Source organism: Ochotona curzoniae, unplaced genomic scaffold (assembly GCF_017591425.1).
Source record: "Ochotona curzoniae isolate NIBS_2020 unplaced genomic scaffold, NIBS_Ocur_1.0 contig_4501, whole genome shotgun sequence".
NCBI classification, from domain to species: domain Eukaryota; kingdom Metazoa; phylum Chordata; class Mammalia; order Lagomorpha; family Ochotonidae; genus Ochotona; species Ochotona curzoniae.
This window is the reverse complement of record NW_024466307.1, coordinates 2,555,241-2,575,566: the sequence shown is the minus strand read 5'-3', so window position 1 is coordinate 2,575,566 and position 20,326 is coordinate 2,555,241. Positions and strand designations below refer to the sequence as shown.

Here is a 20,326-nt window from a genome sequence, read left to right as displayed (position 1 = left end):
GCGGTGAGGACTGGCTCCTGGGCGTGGCCGTGCGCACTGCCCAGGGACTGTTAGCAGTGATCCCGGCTCCCGGGCATGGCAGACTGTTAGCGAAGCTCTTGGGTTTTGCACCTTCTCTGTAATGACGCAGCTTTGTTTCTCTATTCTTTGCAGAGTGCTGCAGCAGCTCCCAGCCCAGTACTAGGAAACATTCCCCCAGGAGATGGCATGCCCGTAGGTCCTGTGCCGCCAGGGTTCTTTCAGGTACTCAGAGCAACCAACTAGGATTGCGAAGGCCGGGAGCGCTGGTGTGACTGTGTGTGAGGGCGGGGAGGGCGGCTGTGTCCACCGGAAGGGAACTGTGTGGCTGCAGCCAGCTCCTGATGACGCCCCGGTGGTGCCCTTCCGGCCTGGGTTTGCGCCACTGTGAACTAATTAATGAGTCCATCTCACCACTTCCCCACTCAGGCAACAAAGAGAGGGAATGGAAATGCAAATCAGCCCATTAACTGTGGCAAAAGTTCTGGAAGGAGATGGAATTTGAGCCATCTGAACTGTCCACGTTTCTGCAAACTGTAGGTCATCAAGATTTGGCTGGCTCTTCGCAATGCAGGAAGGGGCTGTAGGCTTAATGCAGAACACTTCTGAGAGTCATCTCTGAGGCTCTGAAGCTAGAATCCTTATCAATGCTCTGTAACATTAAGATCAGGTTTTCAAATTTATATTTGTTAGTATTTTAAACTTTGAGCAAGGCTGCTTATTTAAGCAAGGTGATGATTTTAGAGTTGCAATACATCAGTTTTTAATTTTGTCCCATCCATATCTTAAATCTGACACTGCTAACTCAAGTCAGCATAAGCTACAAAATTTATCTTGAATACATAATTAATTTTTATAACATCTTTGTAGAAAACTAAGAATGTATAAGTTAAGAATGGGAGATTGGAAGGCATTGCAAAAATAATGCTATATTGCTAACCAGCCATGTGTTGTGTTTGTAATTAATTTGTCATTTTAGCTTTATGTTTTTAAATCCTTAATGGTCATTTGGGAGGCACCCCATCTTATTATGACAGGGAAGATCTGTGCACTTACAAATAAATATGAAAATGGAAAAACAAAATTACAAGCAAATTGTCCAGAGTTCATCAGTTGAATTACACAGTCTTAATTGGATCTTTGGGCCATGCTGATTTACCCATCCAGCCTATATTGGTGTTAAGCATTTTAGAATATTCAGGGAAGGTCTTCTCAGAGCTCATGTCCTGTCTTGGGAACACATCATGTAAGATCATGAAAACAGCTAGCAGTCAGGGTTAACCGTGTCACTGCTCCCTTCGCAGCACCTTTGCTGTTTAAAGCCTCATCGGCCAAAGCACCTTAGGGGCAGCACACGTGTCGCCACTGTCCTTGCTGTGCACGTGGACAGCCAAGGCGGTGGAAGAGTGCGTTTGCCCAGAGTCAGAAAGTGATAGGGCTGGGATCGAAATCAAGGCAGGCTGGGCTTGCACCATTAAATTGACCTTTTACTATTCATAGCTAATGATTGTTTATGATTTGTGTGCAGCTCATTTTACTGATTCCTGACACTCTTGAATTCGCTTGCCGAAGATGGCTAGAGTGAGGGAGTAAATCAGAAGCGCTTACTTGAGAGTTTGCAGAAACTCTGTGCGGGCACTTTTTAAAGAGGAAGTGGGTCGGGAAGATAGGGCAAGATGGATGGACCCATATATTTTCAGGTTGGTTTGTTTGTTTTAGATTTACTTATCTGAAAAGTAGAATCATAGCAGCAGAGGGAGGGAGATTGTCTGTCTTCTGGTTCACTACCCAGAGCTGGGCCAGGTTGGAGCCAGGGCTGCCTCTGGGTCTTCCACTGAGTCGTCGCCAGCTGTTTTCCAAGATGCATTAGCAGGTTGCTGGAAGAGAAGTGGAGTAGCTGTGTCTCACACCGGTGCCCATGTGGGATGCCAGCACCACAGATGGAGGCTCAACACTGTGTGCCACGGCAGCAGTCAAAGCCAGCCCTGGGAGAGGCAGTCACTGAAACAGACAGTGGGATCCGAACTGTCATCTGGAGCAGAAAGGAAGCAAGGACGGGTGGGGAACATTCTAGAAAGAGGAAAAGTGACTTACAGAGACCCAGAGGGGAAAGCAAGCTTGATTACCTAAAGAGAGGGAGTCAATACTGAGTTTGTTAAGTTAGCTGAGAGTTTGAACTTGATGTTGAAGGAATTTAAGGAAGACATGTTCATCTTTGTATTTTAGAGGAAAAAAAACCCCAGGGTTGCAGAGGATTGGGTCTAGAAGTGCGGAGACTGTCGAGGTGGGTGCAGTGGTCCGGGGAGCCATAATGATGCCCTCGCTCTGACAGGGGCCTTGGGTGTGGATTACAGAAAGAGGAATGCATGTGAGAAGTGTGACCAGGGCTGTTCGAGGCTGATACCCTGCTCTGCGGCTCTGATCTGAGCGTCTGTCATTTGGGAACTCGTGATCACAAAACTGGAGCTGGGCTTCAGTTTCTGTGCAGCCTGCCCTTACAGAAGTCTGTCACGTTGATGGGCCCACAGACGGGCAAGTGAAGGCAGGAACTTAGAAACTTTGCAAGGTCATGTTCAGATCGTGTTGACTCTCAGTGGTCCCTGGGGGAAGTGCAGAATGAGAAGACCCCAGGACATGCCCCAGGACCACAAGAGTCACTGACGGTCCAAGATGGACAGAGCCTGGCTGCAGGGTCTCCTCAGCTCGGCTGTTATTCCCCCCAGCGTACTCAAGCTCAAAGCTGCAGGGCTAGAAAGCAAGCCAGTTCACAGCGTTGAGTCAGCCCTGCAGAATTCCCCCAGCTCAAAGCGGACGACAAGGAGCAGCAAGGACCAGGCGCGGGTCTGCCGTTGCTGCTTTGGGCCTGGGGATGGGTGAGGGTCTTTGCCCACGTGAGCACAGGGACAGGAGGCTGAGTGTGTTTGGGATATGTTTCCATTTTACCATTTCCTCTTTATCTACATAGACTATTTTATCTCATCCCACATACCCTTCCCCTTTTAACATCTAAGTATATCCAGTTTCTGTATATGTGTGTATCTAAAATGCTGAAACAAACTGTCAAGCTTTGAAAAAAGGAACCCATTATTGTCTTCCTCAGTGATGTAGTGGCTGGTGTGGGAACTCAGCTCTGGTGTACGTTTTGGCCCTGTTGTAAGGCATGTGGATGGAGAGGAGCTGTCTGCCCGAGTACTAGAAACAGCAGTCCTAACCCAAGTCCGAACACTAGTTGCTAACCCAATTCATAAGAGATGTCGGCCCCCAAGAATGATCCGCTCCTGGGGAGGGGAGATGCTGCACTGTGTCAGAGGTCACACGCTGTCCCACCACGGCCAGGCTCGGCCCTGATAGTCCGGGGCGAGGAAGGGAAGGTGGATGGCCAGTCGGGAGGAGCTGGCTGGAGCTGCCCCAGAAAGCAGGGACCGATTCTGGCCCCAGTGGAGGAGCCCCCGGACAAGCAGAGGACCCAGCTCAGCACTGCCTCCGGCCTCCCACTGCCCCTGACCTTCAGGTGCAGTCCGAGAGTGTTGATGCTGTTGAAGGGAGACAAGGCTGAATTGGGACTATCAGATGCAAGAAGAATTCGAGGACGTGTGTTCAACACCGAGCGGAAGTTGCTGTGAACAGCTCACTCTTGAGATGGTGCTGCACATCGGACAGTGAATGACCCCTAAAGGGACACGCTCCTTGTCGTCCCTCCTCTCCGTCATGATGGAACAATATTTCTCATAGAATGGGCCCAAAAAACTCTGAGCTTATAAATTTCTAACAATTGTATTCAAGTAGCAATTAACTTGAACTCTATAATACATAATTATAGTTAACACCTTCCATGTGTAGCCAGTCTACTGTGAAAGGCAGACTTCAGCTTAGCGTCTGTGACATTGTCCTGCTTAGACTTTGAGGTTTTATTGAAGTGAGAGAGCCTCAGCAGCTGAATAGGGGATCAATTAAGCTGGACATGCGAAAGCAAGTATCAGTTTAGTAAAAGAAATCTACTTAAATATGATACACAGCCATATTTAATTACTTGGAGGCTTTCATTCAAATAATGATTTGTGTGAGAAAATTTGTGAACCCTCGGAAAAATGACCCCTGCCATGGCCCTGGCAAATGACTGAGAGCCACTTGTTGAAGCTGAGGCATCTGGCAGCTTGCAGTGGGTACAGGGAGTACAGTGGAAGTGGGCATAGAGTGGCCGGTGGCAGGCGCTTCTGATAGCATGAAACATGGTACCATGGTGTGGTGAGGGTGTTGGTGTTACAGTGCCATGGTGTGATGTGGTGAGGGTGTTGGTGTTACAGTGCTGTGGTGTTGCCGTGGCGTGGTGAGGCTGTTGGTGTTGCCGTGGCGTGGTGAGGCTGTTGGTGTTGCCGTGGCGTGGTGAGGCTGTTGGTGTTGCCGTGGCGTGGTGAGGCTGTTGGTGTTGCCGTGGCGTGGTGAGGCTGTTGGTGTTGCCGAGGCGTGGTGATGGTGTTGGTGTTGCCGTGGCGTGGTGAGGCTGTTGGTGTTGCCGAGGTGTGGTGATGGTGTTGGTGTTGCCGTGGCATGGTGAGGCTGTTGGTGTTGCCGTGGCGTGGTGAGGCTGTTGGTGTTGCCGAGGCGTGGTGAGGCTGTTGGTGTTGCCATGGTATGGTGAGGGTGTTGGTGTTACAGTGCCATGGTGTGGCGAGGTGAGGGTGTAGGTGTTACAGTGCCGTGGTGTGATGTGGCGTGGTGAGGCTGTTGGTGTTGCCGAGGCGTGGTGAGGCTGTTGGTGTTGCCGTGGCGTGGTGATGGTGTTGGTAGTTACTGGAGGCTTCAGTCCCTGCGAGTGGAAAGAGGCGGGTAGCCCGGAGAGCATTAGGCTTTCTTAGACTTGAGCAGCGCCCGCTCCCTGTCCAGGTCTGTCTGTGGCTGAGTGGTGAGAAGTGCCCCCTGCCCCATGGCTGCTTCTCGTAGCACGTGGGAGCAGTGGGGGCTTCCTGTTTGGCCAAAAATATTCTGGAGGTGTGAAGATGCTTTGCTTTTCCTCCTACCACACGACATTTTTTTGAAGTAAACTATATCATGCTTATTACTCTACAAATTAATGTTTTTGAAATAAAAACTCTAAGAAATCTTTTACTAAGTATCAATGTACCCATCGGAGTCTGTACCTAATATGGGAGATACTTGTATGTACTAATTCTTTTTTTTTTTTAAGATTTATTTTTATTATTTTTTCATTGGAAAGGCGGATATACAGAGAGGAGAGACAGAGAGGAAGATCTTCCGTCCAATGATTCACTCCCCAAGTGAGCACAACGGCCAATGCTAGTCCGAAGCCAGGAGCCTCTTCCAGGCCCCCCACACGGGTACAGTGTCCCAAAGCTTTGGGCCGTCCTCGACTGCTTTCCCAGGCCACAGCAGGGAGCTGGATGAGAAATGGGGTAGCCGGGATTAGAACTGGCGCCCATATGGGATCCCAGGCATGCAAGGCGAGGACCTTAACCACTGCGCCACCACGCCAGGCCCTGTATGTACTAATTCTTGAACTCTGCCTAGCCTTCTGGGCATTGGCGTCATGTGTTTTTGTTAGGATTTTTGTGTTGAGGCTCTTAACTCCAGTCACCAAATCTTTCATTTCCCTAACTGAAACTGTCGTGAACTCACAACTTATCGATGATGGGATAAATTTTATGACACTTACATGTATAAGATTAAGCTTGCATATTGGAGACAAAGTCTACCAGACAATTTAGTTTCAGACCAGGGTGGCCATGGTGTTTTAGATTTCCGAACTGTGGGACGGCAGGAAGAAGACATGGAACAGATTTCCAAGTGATATTTTGTTAGCAGGCCCTGCTCTGCCATCTAGTGGCGGCTTGCAGGTAAGGCCACCGGCCCGGGCCTGTTTTCCAGGCTTCTATTTTTAGCAAGCCTGCTCTGTAGCCAGCTGACCTAATGCTTTGACATGGCAGTAACACAGCAAGCAGAGGAAAAACAATGAGGCATTTCTCTCCTCTTCACTGCTGTGCTGCCCTCCAGAAAAGGGCTCAGCACCAGCGACATCCAGAAAGCCAACAGGACACACACAGAAAAAGCTCAAATAACACAGGGGTCTTGCTCCCTTAAAAAGGACTCAACGAATAAAAAATAAGTAATGATTTCATCTAGAAGTTGACTCTGAAAAGCAAATGCTGCTTTGATGAGACCCCCTTTACATGTCTCTGGGAGGTTGACATTTATCTCTGGAATGATGTCTTCAGACTGTTAGCACCTTAGCATTCATCCACTCCACAGTTCCCATGTAGACTGCCCGAGCCCACCATGTCATCGCAGCCGCCCCACCACAGGTGCTCTGGAGTGGACATGTCTCAGTGCTGGGTTCACCTCCCACCCCTTGGGACTGTGCCAAGTTCTCTGGGCCAGGAGGAGCCCTTGGTCTTTCCCTGGAAGCTGCAGGTAGCACCCTAAGACCTCGGGTGACAGACCCAGGGTCACTGCTCAGGCTTGGCCTCCCCCCAGACGAGTAGAGCTGCTGAGATTAACCCACGGGGCTGTCACATCTAACATCCTTATGGAGAGATTAGAAATTGAAGCTCTTAGTATTTCTCAAAATCATCTTTTCCAGGATTTGGGAGCGGGGATAGCTGGGCAAGGTTGTTTGTTTCTCAAAGCTCGAGAAATAGCAAGTGTCGTGTTTCCTTCCGAAGGCAGCTCTGAGCCTGCGGGAGGGCAGGGGCCCTCCATGTTGTCCGGCGAGTCACTCTCTGACATGCAGATAAAAGCAACTTTAAAACAGTCAGGGCTCCTGGCAGCTGCGGGCTCTGCTAATGCCATCCCACGGTTGCGGAAATAGCTCCTCTGCTGCCACTCTTAGAGCCAATTAAAACTGCTCACCTTGAGTAACCGAATCAAGCTCCTGGTGAAGCTGCAGTGCCGACAGCCAGGAGCCCACAGCAGCGAGGACAGCGCCGGGAGCCGGGGTGGTGGCCGGTGCTGCTGGCCGGACCTTCCTTGGGGTTCCCAGGAGGAATGGAATGAAGCAGTGTGCTATGGAAAGCTCGCTCTGTGTGTGTGTGTGTGTGTGTGTGTGTGAGAGAGAGAGAGAGAGAGAGAGAGAGAGAGAGAGAGAGAGAGTGTTAAGTGTTTGGTTTTCCTCACACTTTCACACTGCTTCCACCAGGGAAGGTGTTGAGACGTTGAGGATGAAACCATAAGGCCACACGTGCAATTCCAGAGCTCAGCTGCTGCTACGGATCTGAAATTACAGAATTTTTTTTTTTTAACCTTTAGAAAATATCTTGGTAGTGAAAATTCTCCGAAAGATGCTACAGTTTTGATGATCAAAGCCCCTTGATTTAAAGAACAAATTGATAGAAAATAAATCTCAAATTTGCTGCTGATGATACAGTTTATTTACTGTACTTAGGTACGGGAACCGACGTGGGCAGCCTCGCACGGGAATGAGGGATGCGGCCGCAGTGTGCTGGGCCTGCCTGCTGCGCCTGCTGAGGCCCGCCTGGAAGCCAGCAGCGCTTGCCTCTCCCCAGAGCCCCGAGATGAGAAATGCTGTAGGCGTTGCGGGCCACGTGCATGCTGTTCCAGCCCCCGGGCTTTGGTCAAACAGCGGCACTAGGCCGAGAACCTCGTGGGTCCCAGAAGCAGGCGTTGTAAACACACCTTCTGGAAGCCCTGTCTGGTTTGGGTGAAGATGGAGCGACTGTAGGGGCCTGTGAGCTGAAGATTGTGGTCACAGAGTAGGGAGCAAGACGGTCAGAGTCTGTCTTCGTCTGGCCGCTGCTGAGGCTGAAGACAGCTTGGGAAGGCACACACGGGTGGATTGTTGGAAAAGCTGCAGTGTGGTGGGCCGCAGGGTCCTGGAATGTGGAGGACTTGCAAGGTGACAAGGAACCTGCGGGGAGGAGCAAGAAGGAGCAACCCACAAAGCAGGAGGAAGGCTGGGCCGTGCAGTGTGCCGGGCACCTCGGAGGACAGACCACCTGCTATGTGGGCTGGGCTCCAAGAGATTCCCAAGGCCAAGGTGTATGCAGGGTGGCGTGCACGTGCAAGCCCCCTCGGTTACACCTGGCCTCGTGGAAACATGATGCCACACCTGCACGTGAGACGCCCCTGCCATTGTCTCACTTCCTTAGTGGCCTTTGAGTTCACGACCACCTTGCGTGTGAGCAGACGTGCTCACTTGAGCTTCTCGGAATCCTTGTGCCACGTAGCTGTTTAACACGCGCTTCAGAATTCCAAATCGTGTCTCGCATCGCGGGGTGGCACCGGCACTGGAGGCAGACAGCCTCGCGTGGGTCGATGCAGGTTGAGCAGCTAGCTGTCAGTGTGGCCTTTGTTTCTGCAGGGAAGGATCCTGAAATTGTGAGTTTTATTTCATGGCAAGGATTCCTGTAGAATCAGGCAGTTACTCCCAAGACCAAGGCCATGAGCCAATGTCTTTGGAATGTGTTTACTGCCCGGTGCGAGTTTGGAAGGACAGCTGCTGGGTCAGCAGAAGCTCCCCTCACTCACCCAGGTCTCCCACGAGGAGGGAAGGACATGTCGGTGCCTGTCGTTGAGGCGAGGGGCAGCGCCCGTCTGCTACCCCCTCACCTGGAACAAGCCTAGGGAGTGCAGGAACAGAGCCGACGGGCAGAGCTCTGCCTTCTTTCCGAGAAGTTAAGGTTGCTTCTAAAAAGTACGTTTTCATTGCTTTTTAGCGGAGTCAGCTGATAGCATAACCTATATGACAAACCCCAAATATTTATTTTTCATGCTCAGACTTAACTTTTTTTTAGGGAAAGATTTACTGATTTATTTTTTCGAAGGGTAAAGTGGCACTTAAAGAGAAGGACAGAACCATCTGCTGGTTCACTTCCCTGGGGAGACCACAACCACCAGGGCTGGGCCAGGATGAGCCAGGAGCCAGGCGCTTCAGCGGGGTGTCCCACTTGGGTGCCAGGGGCCCAAGCACTTGGTTCATCTTCTGCACTGCGTCGGGAGCGAGGCAAGACTCCAACCCAAGCCTTCCCAAGCCGGAGCTGAGCACGCTACGCCACGTGGCCACCACACTTATATTTACTGTTCAAGAGCTCCTGTCTCCTGGTTCATTCCATCCACCTAAACACATGATTGAAGTTGTTGAGGAATGTTCCATTTTTACAGTTTACTAGACCACATAGTAATAATGTAGTAGTTTCTTAGACGTGGGCCCATTCCCACCCACTTAAATCCAGCTTAAGGGGCAGCCTCACCCCACCCCTGAAGGCCTGCGTGTCAGGCCCACTGTGGACATTCAGCCCACACCAGTGGACTCTGCTGGATGCACTAGCCCCAGGGGTGTGCTGGGTCCTGGTGCCCTTGCGGGAATGACACCAGAAACCGGGCTGGGTTGTTGCTCTCCAGTTCTTGGCCAGTCATTTCTCTCTTGTGCTGATGGTGCTGTCTCAGGTGGCCAGGAGATGCACTACGTGCGTGCGCTGTGCAAGCATGGCATTCTGTGAGCCAAGTCAGTGCAGTGCTAGCTAGAGTTGAAATGTGTGACTCGGGAGTGTTTTACACACTGAGGTGTCAGCAATATCTGATGGAGATGTTCAGGAAAAACGGAAAAGAAACGAAACCAATTAAAGCATCTGAATTGTAAAGTAACTTTGCCGAAACTCATTTGATGTGTAATTTATGCGTCAATTACTTCCCCACAAAAACGTCGTGAAGCATCTGATGGAATTATACAAATGAAAACATGTGAATGTTCTTTTCAAATGAAAGAAGTAAAATCACAATATTCTGCACAGGTTTTCAAACTAGTCTGAATAGCACTGGGAGCACGTGACTTCAAGAACGTTAACGCGTTTAGCCAACAAAGGGCAACTTGTAAGTAAAACAGAACGGCAAAATACAGACGCCGTGTAACAAGAATTGGGTTAATGGAGAGGCGATACATATAATAAGCTGTTCCATTTTTGTAAGATTGTTTATGCTTTTGATCAATTCTTAAACTGACGGCATTAGTACCTTTCTAGACCATGAATAAAGCATTAGATCATGCCATATTAAACATTTTCTAAAATTACATTTTAGGTCCTCAAAAGCATTTGATGTCATAGAGTTGTGAGTTAGTTGCCTGTCTGTACTTAAAAGAAGGCATTGCAGTAGCAGAGGAAGGCAGAGTCTGCCTTAGGACCGTGGCTGTTCGGAACCAGGGAAAGCAGCTCCGCGGGGGCGGGCGGAGGGTGTGCTGTAGTTGCTGGCAGTACCCAGGGCGTTCTAGCCTGTGCTTCGCCGGTAGGTGGTGGTTTTGCCTAAACTTTTAGCGATGCAGTTTATCTTTTGGCAGGCAACTGTTTTCTTAGAGATTTTTTTAAAAATCCATAGATGGTTATGTGCTAAAGAAGGTATAAAGCTCACAGAGAGGCCAAGTCCTCACCCGTGTGTGCCAGCATTCCATGTGGGCTCCAGTTCATGTCCTGACTGCTGCACTTCCCATCCAGCTCCTGCTTGTGGCCTGGGAAAGCAGTCAAGGATGGCCCAGGATTTAGGACCTGCACCTGCGCCGGAGACCCTGGGGAGGCTCCTGGCTTCAGAGCAGCTCAGCTCTGGCCATTGCGGCTACTTGGGAGTGAACCAGCGGATGGAGGATCTGTCTCTCCTCTCTGTAGATCTGCCTTTTCAATGAAAAAAAAATTTTTTTAAGTTCATAGGAATATGTAATTAAAGCTAAATTTATCTCAGTGCAAAAAAAAAAAAAAAAAAGAATCTGGCAACCACACAGTGTTTTCTCACAAAATGCATTTTCATGAGCTTTTTGAAGGTCCTCATTTTTTGGGAAAACTTTATTGTGTTTCTTTGAAAAGCATAGCTACAACATGTAAGTAGGGGATTAGGTGATGTGTACTCGGTGCCTCACCAATGGATGCTATTGGCCTGAGGATAACAGAGTGCCCTGACTCTGAGTGGGCTGTCGTCACGTCCTGGCAGGTGCACCAAGTCCTCTGGGATGATGCTATGGGCAGGGCGCTAAGGAGACAGACGGAAGGGAGCCTGCAGAGAAGGCCACAGTGGAGCAGCCCTGGGAGGCCAGGAGAATAGAGGACATTCGGATGTTGATCAGTCATGGATCATATTCCCATGGGATCTTTTTAAAATAAATTACTAGTGTCAGAAAACATTAACAAATTCACTACTATTTGAGTAATGTGCCATTTAAGAGGTGAAGTGTTATTATATATCATGACAGAAGTTCGGGCTTACAACGGTTCATGTCACCTGCAATTTCACTGCCGGTGAATTATGTATGAGACCGTTCCATGGAGAGGTAGCTTCAGAGGAGGGGAGCATGACTGAGAAGTTCTAGAAGGGACAAGTGCCTTCTGACTCTTAGGGATTGTGATCAAAGACAATGGGGGTTACAAAAATTCCAGCTCAGAAGAGGGAAAAGGACTTTCTACCAGGGAAACCACAAGAAATAAAGGAAAAGCCCTCTTAGAAAAGCAGAAGTTTAAAATTCCATGAATAATTCTCGATACAATGGGGGACAATAACCTTAAAGCTTAATGGCATTCATTCTGAAATAAGTGATGACTCTGAGGGTGTGCCTTTCATTCCTGAAAGGAACCCTCCCTTCCTAACGCGTAGGGAGTTGTAGGTCCAGGTGGTGGAGGCAGAGCCAATCCTCGCTTTACGCCAGGCCCCTCCATGGGGGCTCCACCCTCTTACCAAGCCACGGCCCTCCAGCAGCCATCGCGGTGGGGGCCAAGGGGGATTCCATGTGGGCATGCTGTGGGACGTTCCTTGGCACAGGCAGGCATCTGTGTGTATAAACTATATTTCCATGTGGGGTACTGACTGCTCTCCCGCCTGGCTCTCAGCGACCCACAGCACTGCGCCTTCCGCCAAGCAGACGTCAGATGACTGCTGGGCGAACACGCCGGATTGAAGTGTCTCAGTTTTCATTGATACTTGCCATTTGGCTGTAGAACATTCCGTTTCTTCTGGGATTAATGGACTGATCAGAAGCCAACTTTTCCAGAAAATTGTTCCTCCTGTTACTGATGAGACCTTAACCCTTGACCCCTCAACCTGGGGCAGTCACCTCTCCAGCTTCGTTCACAGAGTGCAAACACCAGGCCCAGGACTGCACTCAGCTACTTTGCCAACACACTTTTTTCTAGGGGGAAGACTTTCCCATTAAAATACAGCTTCAGTATCCTATCATTAGGCATATACTTGATACCTATTTAAGGGAAAAAAAAAGGTATTATTCCAAATACAAAGAATAAGGGCACCCAGAGAGTCACGCCTCTTTACACACCTGCCCCTCCCAGGGTAGTCGTGCAGGAAGCACTAGCGTGTCTGTGGGTGGGTAGAACCCGTCTTCAGGGGAGCATCTCCTGGCTTCTCTGAAGGAATACGAGGTGACGTCCTGAGCGCCCGTCGAGACCCCCTGCCCCAGCACAGCACAGAACCTCCTCAGGCGCGCCCACCGGAGGTTCGGCTGTTGAGGCGCTCATTCTTTGTGCAGTTAGCTCAGGTGGTTTTCTGGATAAGACGGAAATCCATACGAATCTAAAGTTCTGTGTCACACCAGCTCTTTAAAAATATCTGAACTAAAGGTCTGATTAAAGTGGATTTTTATCTAATTTAGCTAGGTCTCTATCCTTCTATGGCTTAAATGTGTAAATAGAGAATATATAAGTAGCTTTCAATTTTTTTTTCTTTGCTTATAAAGGATGTAAATAGAAGCTTCTTGGGGATGACATTTGAGAGGAGATAGACTGAGTCAAAACCAGGCAGAGTGGGTCTCTCCACCAGTTTATCTTCAAGCAGCGAGCAGGCTTCTGGCGTCCACACCATTCAGGCCCTCACAGATGGGCGCCTCCCAGCCAGGGCACGGGGCACAGACAACTCCTGCCATCAAGTCAGCATCAGAAATTCCAGGTGGAAATACGCTCTTGAATTAACACATTGTATATCTTACATCCAGATGAACACACGATTCTGAATAAAGACACTTGTCAGCATTTCTCCTGACGTTGGACATTGAGTCATGTTTTCATGTCACTCCACCTTGTGTTGTTTTACAGTAAAGTGCTCATGGGTGGGGTTATTCATCAGCTCTCGCTCCTCAGAGCTGCAGATCCCAGACCATAAGTTTGTAAAAGAAAAGCAACCATTCCAACACAGTGACAAGACTCAGCCGCTCCATTTCCCAACAGAATACAGAATGTAAGACGGTTCCACAGCGGAGCGAGCAGGAGAGGGAAACAAGAGTCACAGAAGGGACATGGGCAGTAGAGGAAGCTGCTAGCTGGCAGTGTAGAATGAATACTCTTAATGCTACTTAGAGTTATACTTTTTAAATGTCCTATAGTTACTTTAATCAGTTTTGGCCTTTTTTTTTTTCTTTTTGCATTTTCTTTAAACCTTCCAGATATCCTACAAGATAAAAAACAGGAAGTTAATTGTTGTTGGGGATAGCCGGAGAGCAGGCTGTATTTGCATGCTGCTGGCCTGCAGATCTGCTTCATGGGTGCTGATCTGTTTCTCTGCTCCACTCCCTTAGCCTTTCATGTCTCCCCGGTACCCCGGAGGCCCGAGGCCGCCCTTGAGGATACCTAACCAGGTAAGACCAGCTGAGGTCTCTTATCTCAAAACTATGAAGCTATCTCGTCTCCGTGCTATGTGATGCTGCCCTGCGCGTGTGTAATCCACCTGGACAGGTGGCCAGCCTCAGCCTGTTATTTTACAGATGAAGTTTGATTGGAACACAGTTCTGCCGTAGTCAGTGTCTGCGCTTTGGGACAGTGGCCGGGTGTCGCTTGCAACCCTGAAGTGGCCGCTGTCCTTGTCGTCACAGAACTACCTACCAGATTTATTGTCCGCATGTGCAGAGTAAAGCTTGCCAGCCCTCGACGTCCGCTTTATACTTAAAGCCTGATTTTTAAAATTCACAGCTGATTTTCTCAAGTGTTGGTTAGCCTCTCTTTCAAAGGAGGCACTAGCATGTTCTGTGGACGTTGTTTGGTGTATTGCCGTAAGGTGTAGCCTCACTATTGCGGTTCCAATGCTTATGTGAATTTTTGCCCAATCACAAATGTATCAGCAAGCAATTAGCTTCCTCTAGAAGAACTAAATCTATTAGTAAGTATTTGGTAATTCATCTTCTGAACTTTAACCCACAGGAGCTCTGAAATCTTATGTTTTGTTCCAACATCATTCTTTTTTTACTAAGGAGAATCACACTTTTGCTTACAAACAGTTAAGACACAGGCAGTGTGCGTCACTGTGATGTGAAACAAGAGGCTTCAGTGTGAGATATTTATGTCAAAGCATTTGTCACTTTCTCATACTGTCAATATGTGTACCTCAGCGTTATTCTAGATATAAACAAACCCTATCATGGTATTAAAGTCACTTTTTAATTTTCCCTTTATATTTCTACTTCCTTCCTTTCCAAACTGTTCCGGATGCACTACACAGCAGCAGAATTCTGCTTTTTCTAACTGGGACACTGTCCGTGAAACATGCCAGTTTGGCGTCTTTGCTTCTGGTGTCCAGCAGGCAGTGCAGCACCCGCATCCACCACCAGGTGGCGCGAGCGGAAAGTATGACTGGTCTTTGCCTGGTGGCCGAGCTCAGCTGGCCCCGCCTGGGCAGCTGGAGACTTTTCTCTTCCTTGCAGACTCTGCGTTGAGCTCACTGAGCCAGGAGAGTGTGGCACGGAGCAGGAATGAGAAGTGTACCGCAGCCTAGGGCTACAACGTGTAGCTTTTCTTTATGAGTGAATCTGTACTGACTCTGTGTGTGAGAGTCCTTTAAACTTGTTAAAGTACAAAAAGTGGCTTCTTGGGATCAGCATGGTATTCCCAACATCCCATCCATAGCTAAATACATAAGTAGAACTCAGAATGTGTTGAAAATCTGAATTAGATGTGAATTAGTGGCCAAGAGTGGCTGAGTCTTCACCAAGGTGTGTCTGTAAAACAAATGTCCTTTGCTCAAGTGACGCTTTTTGCCCACGCCTCCCCCAAAGGCTTCATTCCTTAAGGCGTCTGCTACCGAGACGTCATCATTTGCGTTTACACCGTTTTCTTAAACAATCACGTTAACCGTATAGACACACGGTTTTAGGAATTGTTTAACCCACTTGGGCACCAACTTGACAGGTACAAACATGGTTCTTTGTTTCATCATGTAGCCAGTGAAGCAGAATTGGCAGAACTTCCGGTGATTAATCAGTGATGTGTATTAGGCGTATTAGTATAAAAGCACAAGTTGTTGAAATATTTTACAAGTTATCTGTCTTTTGAATTGGCCACAAGCTAATGTGATGTTCTCTTGTTACTAGATTGATGTTTTTTTTAATAGAAAATGGGAAGTGAAACCCTAACCTCTTCAGTGGGGTGGGCTTGTCGAGTTGCATCTATAAAGGACAGCTCTTTAATAGCCAGACGTCACAGCTTAGAACTGCTGCTCAGGGGACCAAATATTTTAGCCGGGGTTCTGTGGAGATGCGTTCTGTGGTTCTGGACTGAATCTGTAAAGACTATCCGAGCAGGACGGGATGTTGCACTGGGGTGTCGTATCACATAGTGAAAGAAGATAGGAGCGAGTAATAGTGTCTCAAATGATGAAAGGCGGCTCCAGTTACCAACGTATGCAAAACAGCACTGAGTAAACACATCTGGGGACCTGAAGGAGGCCGGGGCAGTGTGCTGTGCTGTGGAGCTGGCAGCGGCTCTGTCCTTGGAAGAACCCCTCCCTGTGGAGCACCCCTCTTCCTTCTTGGGAATCAGCTCTGAGCAGACAGTCCCCGTGGCCGCTTAGCACTGTGGGGAAGGAGCCAGGGCCACCAGGGGTGCGGGCCTGCAGCGGGATGAGCGACACCGCCTACTCATTGATCCTGCAGAATTTGGGAGTTTATATTCTGAGTCTCTCTTCCTGACACCACTGCGCACAGATAGACGAGTTGAGATAATACGCAGTTAATGCCGTGTCCCGTTTTATACTCTAAGCTGAACTCGGTATTTTACAAACATGCTGCTTTTGACCATTCCAGTAAACCCTCAAAAGTGTCTGTCCCACAATAGATCAGTGGGCAAATAAAATATGATGAAAGAGTATACAGATATTAGAACTAAATTTACTGACAAAACATGTATGTTGTGTTACCAAATGCAGTTACTCCTACTACGTAAAATCACATTTAAAAAACTTCTCCCACTCCTCCGTCCCTCCCACTACACACTCCCACTTATCAGAAGGAATTGTGAGGGACAGAATTCCGAGTGATTTTACTTCTTTTTTACTTCAGTGTGTTTAGAATAAATGGACGCAAGGCCCTACAGGTGCAGAGAATGCCCCATTGTCCATTCCTACAAGGTTAGGGTATGTTAGGGAGGCCACTCCGGGCAGAGGAAAAGGAAATTCCAGAGCCAACGGGACTATATCACAAAATAAACTACAAAATAAAAAGTTTTAAATATTATTTCCTTTTAACTTTGAATTTATCCTGGGACATGTATTTTTCAATTATTTCCTACCTTTGGAGGATGAAAGAAATTAATTCGATATGTCTGGTAAAAAAAAATTAACCTAAGGTTCGTCCTAGCAGTAAAGACACCAACGTACAAGTCCGTGGGTTCAGTCCTCAGCGCTGGCCCCTGAGCCCGGCTTCCTGCTAGTACAGACCGGGGCGGCAATGGCGGCTCCCCTCTCAGGGCCCTGACACCCCGGGCTCCAGAGCTTAATTTCAGTTGAAATCATGTGGAGCCCTTTGTAGACTGAATAATTCTTGTCTAAAGCAGGAAGCCCCTTCATTTCACTGCTTCTGTTTCAGTTTTACATTCCTGTCTGTTGAATCCCAGGACATCAGGCTTGTCTTCTGAGGGCTTGTGGTTTCAAGCCCTGATTTGCTAACTTAATAACAGTAAGGTCATAGAGAAAGTCACAAGTTACTGACTTACCGAATCTTGGTTTCTCATCATCCGAAACAATAAAAATCTCATTTGTTTGAACGACACAGCAGGTGTGAGCATCTGGCACACTTCCTCATGCGCAGGTCTCAGCACGTGAGTGTACCTTATGTTGGTACTCCATTTATTGTAAGTAACCCTATCATTATCATTATTTTTTCCATGAAAAAAATTTTTTTGGTCACTCAAAAGAAATGTGTGCCAAAATTTTGAGCAAGTGAACAAGTCCAAATGGGATGCGTTTAATACGTTAAACTATGGAAAGGATCTCTACCACAAGATGTGTAAAGCTATTTACTTTTTCTGGTGTTAAAACGTTAAGAAATGCAGTGAAATGTTGTCTTGTAGTGGGTAGAGCTATCATCACGGCTCAGAACTCAGAAGAATGTTTTGAAACACAAAGGCAAACACTGATGACGAAAGAAATAAATTTAAGTAAAGACACAGTTTGAATGACAGTTGGCCATTGGTCAAGATTTCCTGTGTTGTATTTTGTGATGAAATAAGGCTTACCAATTTTTTAAATATCCCACGATAAACTACAAAATGTGAAGTTTTTAGAGAAAGTGATTACCGTTGACAGAACATCATTGTCCGTCTGCCAGGAGACTTGGGCACTAACTGTGCGAGGCCAGAGTGCACAGTGCCAGGAGACTTGGGCACTAACTGTGCGAGGCCAGAGTGCACAGTGCCAGGAGACTTGGGCACTAACTGTGCGAGGCCAGAGTGCGCAGTGCCAGGAGACTTGGGCACTAACTGTGCGAGGCCAGAGTGCGCAGTGCCAGGAGACTTGGGCACTAACTGTGCGAGGCCAGAGTGCGCAGTGCCAGGAGACTTGGGCACTAACTGTGCGAGGCCAGAGTGCGCAGTGCCAGGAGACTTGGGCACTAACTGTGCGAGGCCAGAGTGCGCAGTGCCAGGAGACTTGGGCACTAACTGTGCGAGGCCAGAGTGCGCAGTGCCAGGAGACTTGGGCACTAACTGTGCGAGGCCAGAGTGCGCAGTGCCAGGAGACTTGGGCACTAACTGTGCGAGGCCAGAGTGCGCAGTGCCAGGAGACTTGGGCACTAACTGTGCGAGGCCAGAGTGCGCAGTGCCAGGAGACTTGGGCACTAACTGTGCGAGGCCAGAGTGCGCAGTGCCAGGAGACTTGGGCACTAACTGTGCGAGGCCAGAGTGCGCAGTGCCAGGAGACTTGGGCACTAACTGTGCGAGGCCAGAGTGCGCAGTGCCAAGCTCTTAGAGACATCAGCAGCTGAGCTCACAGTGGGAGAGTGTGTGTGTGCACGCACGTGTGTTGGCACATGCACTTATACGTAGATTTTCAAGCCTGGTGTTTACTGAGATATCCTGAAACCCAGAGTAAAAAGAACTTCCAGTAGAAGAAAAAATCAGGCCTCTGTGAGAAAGGCTGTCACCAGGGCTAGGCCGGAAGATGTACGAGGTGAATCTGGGACACTGTGCCAGGAAATAAGGAAAGCCACAAAAAATGATGGCTGCATGCCAGAAAGATGGTACCAGCCAGCCTGAAGGACTTTCTGTAGCCAAATCTGGGGAAATTTCAATATACCAATAGACGATGGTATTAGGAGATTGGCCGCTGGATAAAATAAGAACTCTCGAGTGGGTGAATGAATGAGTAAAGAAAACGTTTCCATATGTATGCTCGTTAGTTGAAAGACTATCTGACGTGAAATATCTCCTTTTGGCAACTGACTCATGGTTAGGAAATATTAGTGGAGGCTGTGGCAAGTTGGGTTGATGAAATATTGATACAGGTTGACAATCAGAATAGTTCTGATACTAAGTGTAACCAGAAAGGGAAAAATCATGACCTTGAGAGATGCCATCACAGTCCGATGACCAAGGTTGGCACTGCCAGCAGTGGGGTGAGCCAGCGTCCCGTGCCCTGTGCTGGAACTCCTGAGACAGACGTGGCACCGGGGCTCGGGTGCTAGTCAAGGTCACGAAGCAACATCGAAGAGTCATCCTGTGGCCTGGATGGAAATTAAACAGCATTGAGCTGTGTTAGAGACCCTTCGGAGAAGTCCTCTCCATCTGTAGGACCTTGCGTCCATTTATTTACCGATGTGCTTTGGGGTCCACGGATTTCAGTTATTTATACCCAACCCTGAATGCCGTGTGTGCAACTGTTTGTGACACCTGCTGTAGAATCTTCCCCACAAAAAGCAAACCCTGCCTCATTTCCATCTTTTTCAGTTTGGGTTCCCTATCTTCATGCAGCTGTATTGTTTAAACTTAATTGAAATATTTTTTCCTTAACAGCTTTTTTAGGGGAAATGTAACAACAAAAGAAAAATTCCTTGACTTTATAGCACTTTGTCCTGCAGCTATTGAATAAAATGTGCTAAAACACTATAGAACTTACATTTCAGAAGCAAAATTAGTTATTTCAGTAGTATCAGTAGAAATTAATTTCATAAACTGTTGTTTGGAAAGTACATGACACTTGACCAGAGGAAACAGGATAGTCTCTGTGTCGACTTCCCACGCCCCCAACACTTATATGCCACAAAGTTGGCCAAAGTGGATTCTTCCTTTTTTTATCTTTTAAAAATAAAAGAAAAATGTAGTGAGGATGAAGATGCACAGAGGAAGGGTCTGCTCCGTACTGGCCCCCTTCCCCACAGCCTGCCCCGGCCGGAGCTGCCCAGGCCCCGCAGTCTGCTGGGACCTCTGTGCGGGTCAGCTGTGCCAGTGGCTAGAATCCCTGGTACTCGAGCCACACCTGTGCCCTCCCCAATGGCACAGAGCCAGGAGGCCGAATCCAGGGAAGACCCAGGACTCAAACCCGGGCGGTCTGATCTGGGATGAGGATCCAGGCATCCCCATACGTGACACCAGATGTTCATCTCTGTCCTTGCATCTCTGAAACAATGAATCTTAACAACTAGTGAGAGAGTCAGACCAAGAGATGGCTTGTAAAGGCCGCCTGCAAGACGTGTCTTCCGTAGCTGCTTAACTACGAGCAGTCCCGTGAAGAAAAGCGCACGGGACGTAAAGGGCTGTGCTAAGTCGGCAGTCCTAGCAGTCCCGTGTGCAACATGAAGGTACTGGGGCTTTGATAAATGTGTGCTTTAGCTAATGCAAATCAGCTTGCCAGCTTTTTTTGTTGTCTACCGATGTTACAGTTTATTCTTTTCTTGTTCTGATTGCATTCTTCTCAAACAAAAAAATTACTGTTTTCTATTTCATTCCATTGTGTGTGTGTGTGTGTGTGTGTGTGTGTGTGTGAGAGAGAGAGAGAGAGAGAGAGAGAGAAAGTTGCTTGAACTCTATGTTATGTCTTCAGCTGTGTTACCGCCCTCTCCCTTTGCTTTGCCAGTGGAAGCAAGTTCCCTGTCTGC

The 20,326-nt window shown here is 48.2% G+C and overlaps 1 protein-coding gene across 8 annotated transcripts in view; it reads left to right on the top strand.

Moving 5' to 3' along the window:
- The window catches only part of SSBP2 (single stranded DNA binding protein 2), a 172,331-nt gene that overhangs the window by 125,709 nt on the left and 26,296 nt on the right, over positions 1–20,326 (top strand). For 4 of the 8 annotated variants that reach the window (XM_040985986.1, XM_040985987.1, XM_040985993.1 and 1 more), the window contains exons 5-6: positions 154–243; positions 13,547–13,606. In XM_040985986.1, the coding sequence (XP_040841920.1) occupies positions 154–243; positions 13,547–13,606 (150 nt within the window). The remainder of the gene's footprint in view (positions 1–153; positions 244–13,546; positions 13,607–20,326) is intronic. The other 4 variants (XM_040985992.1, XM_040985989.1, XM_040985994.1 and 1 more) reach the window with 2 other exon arrangements.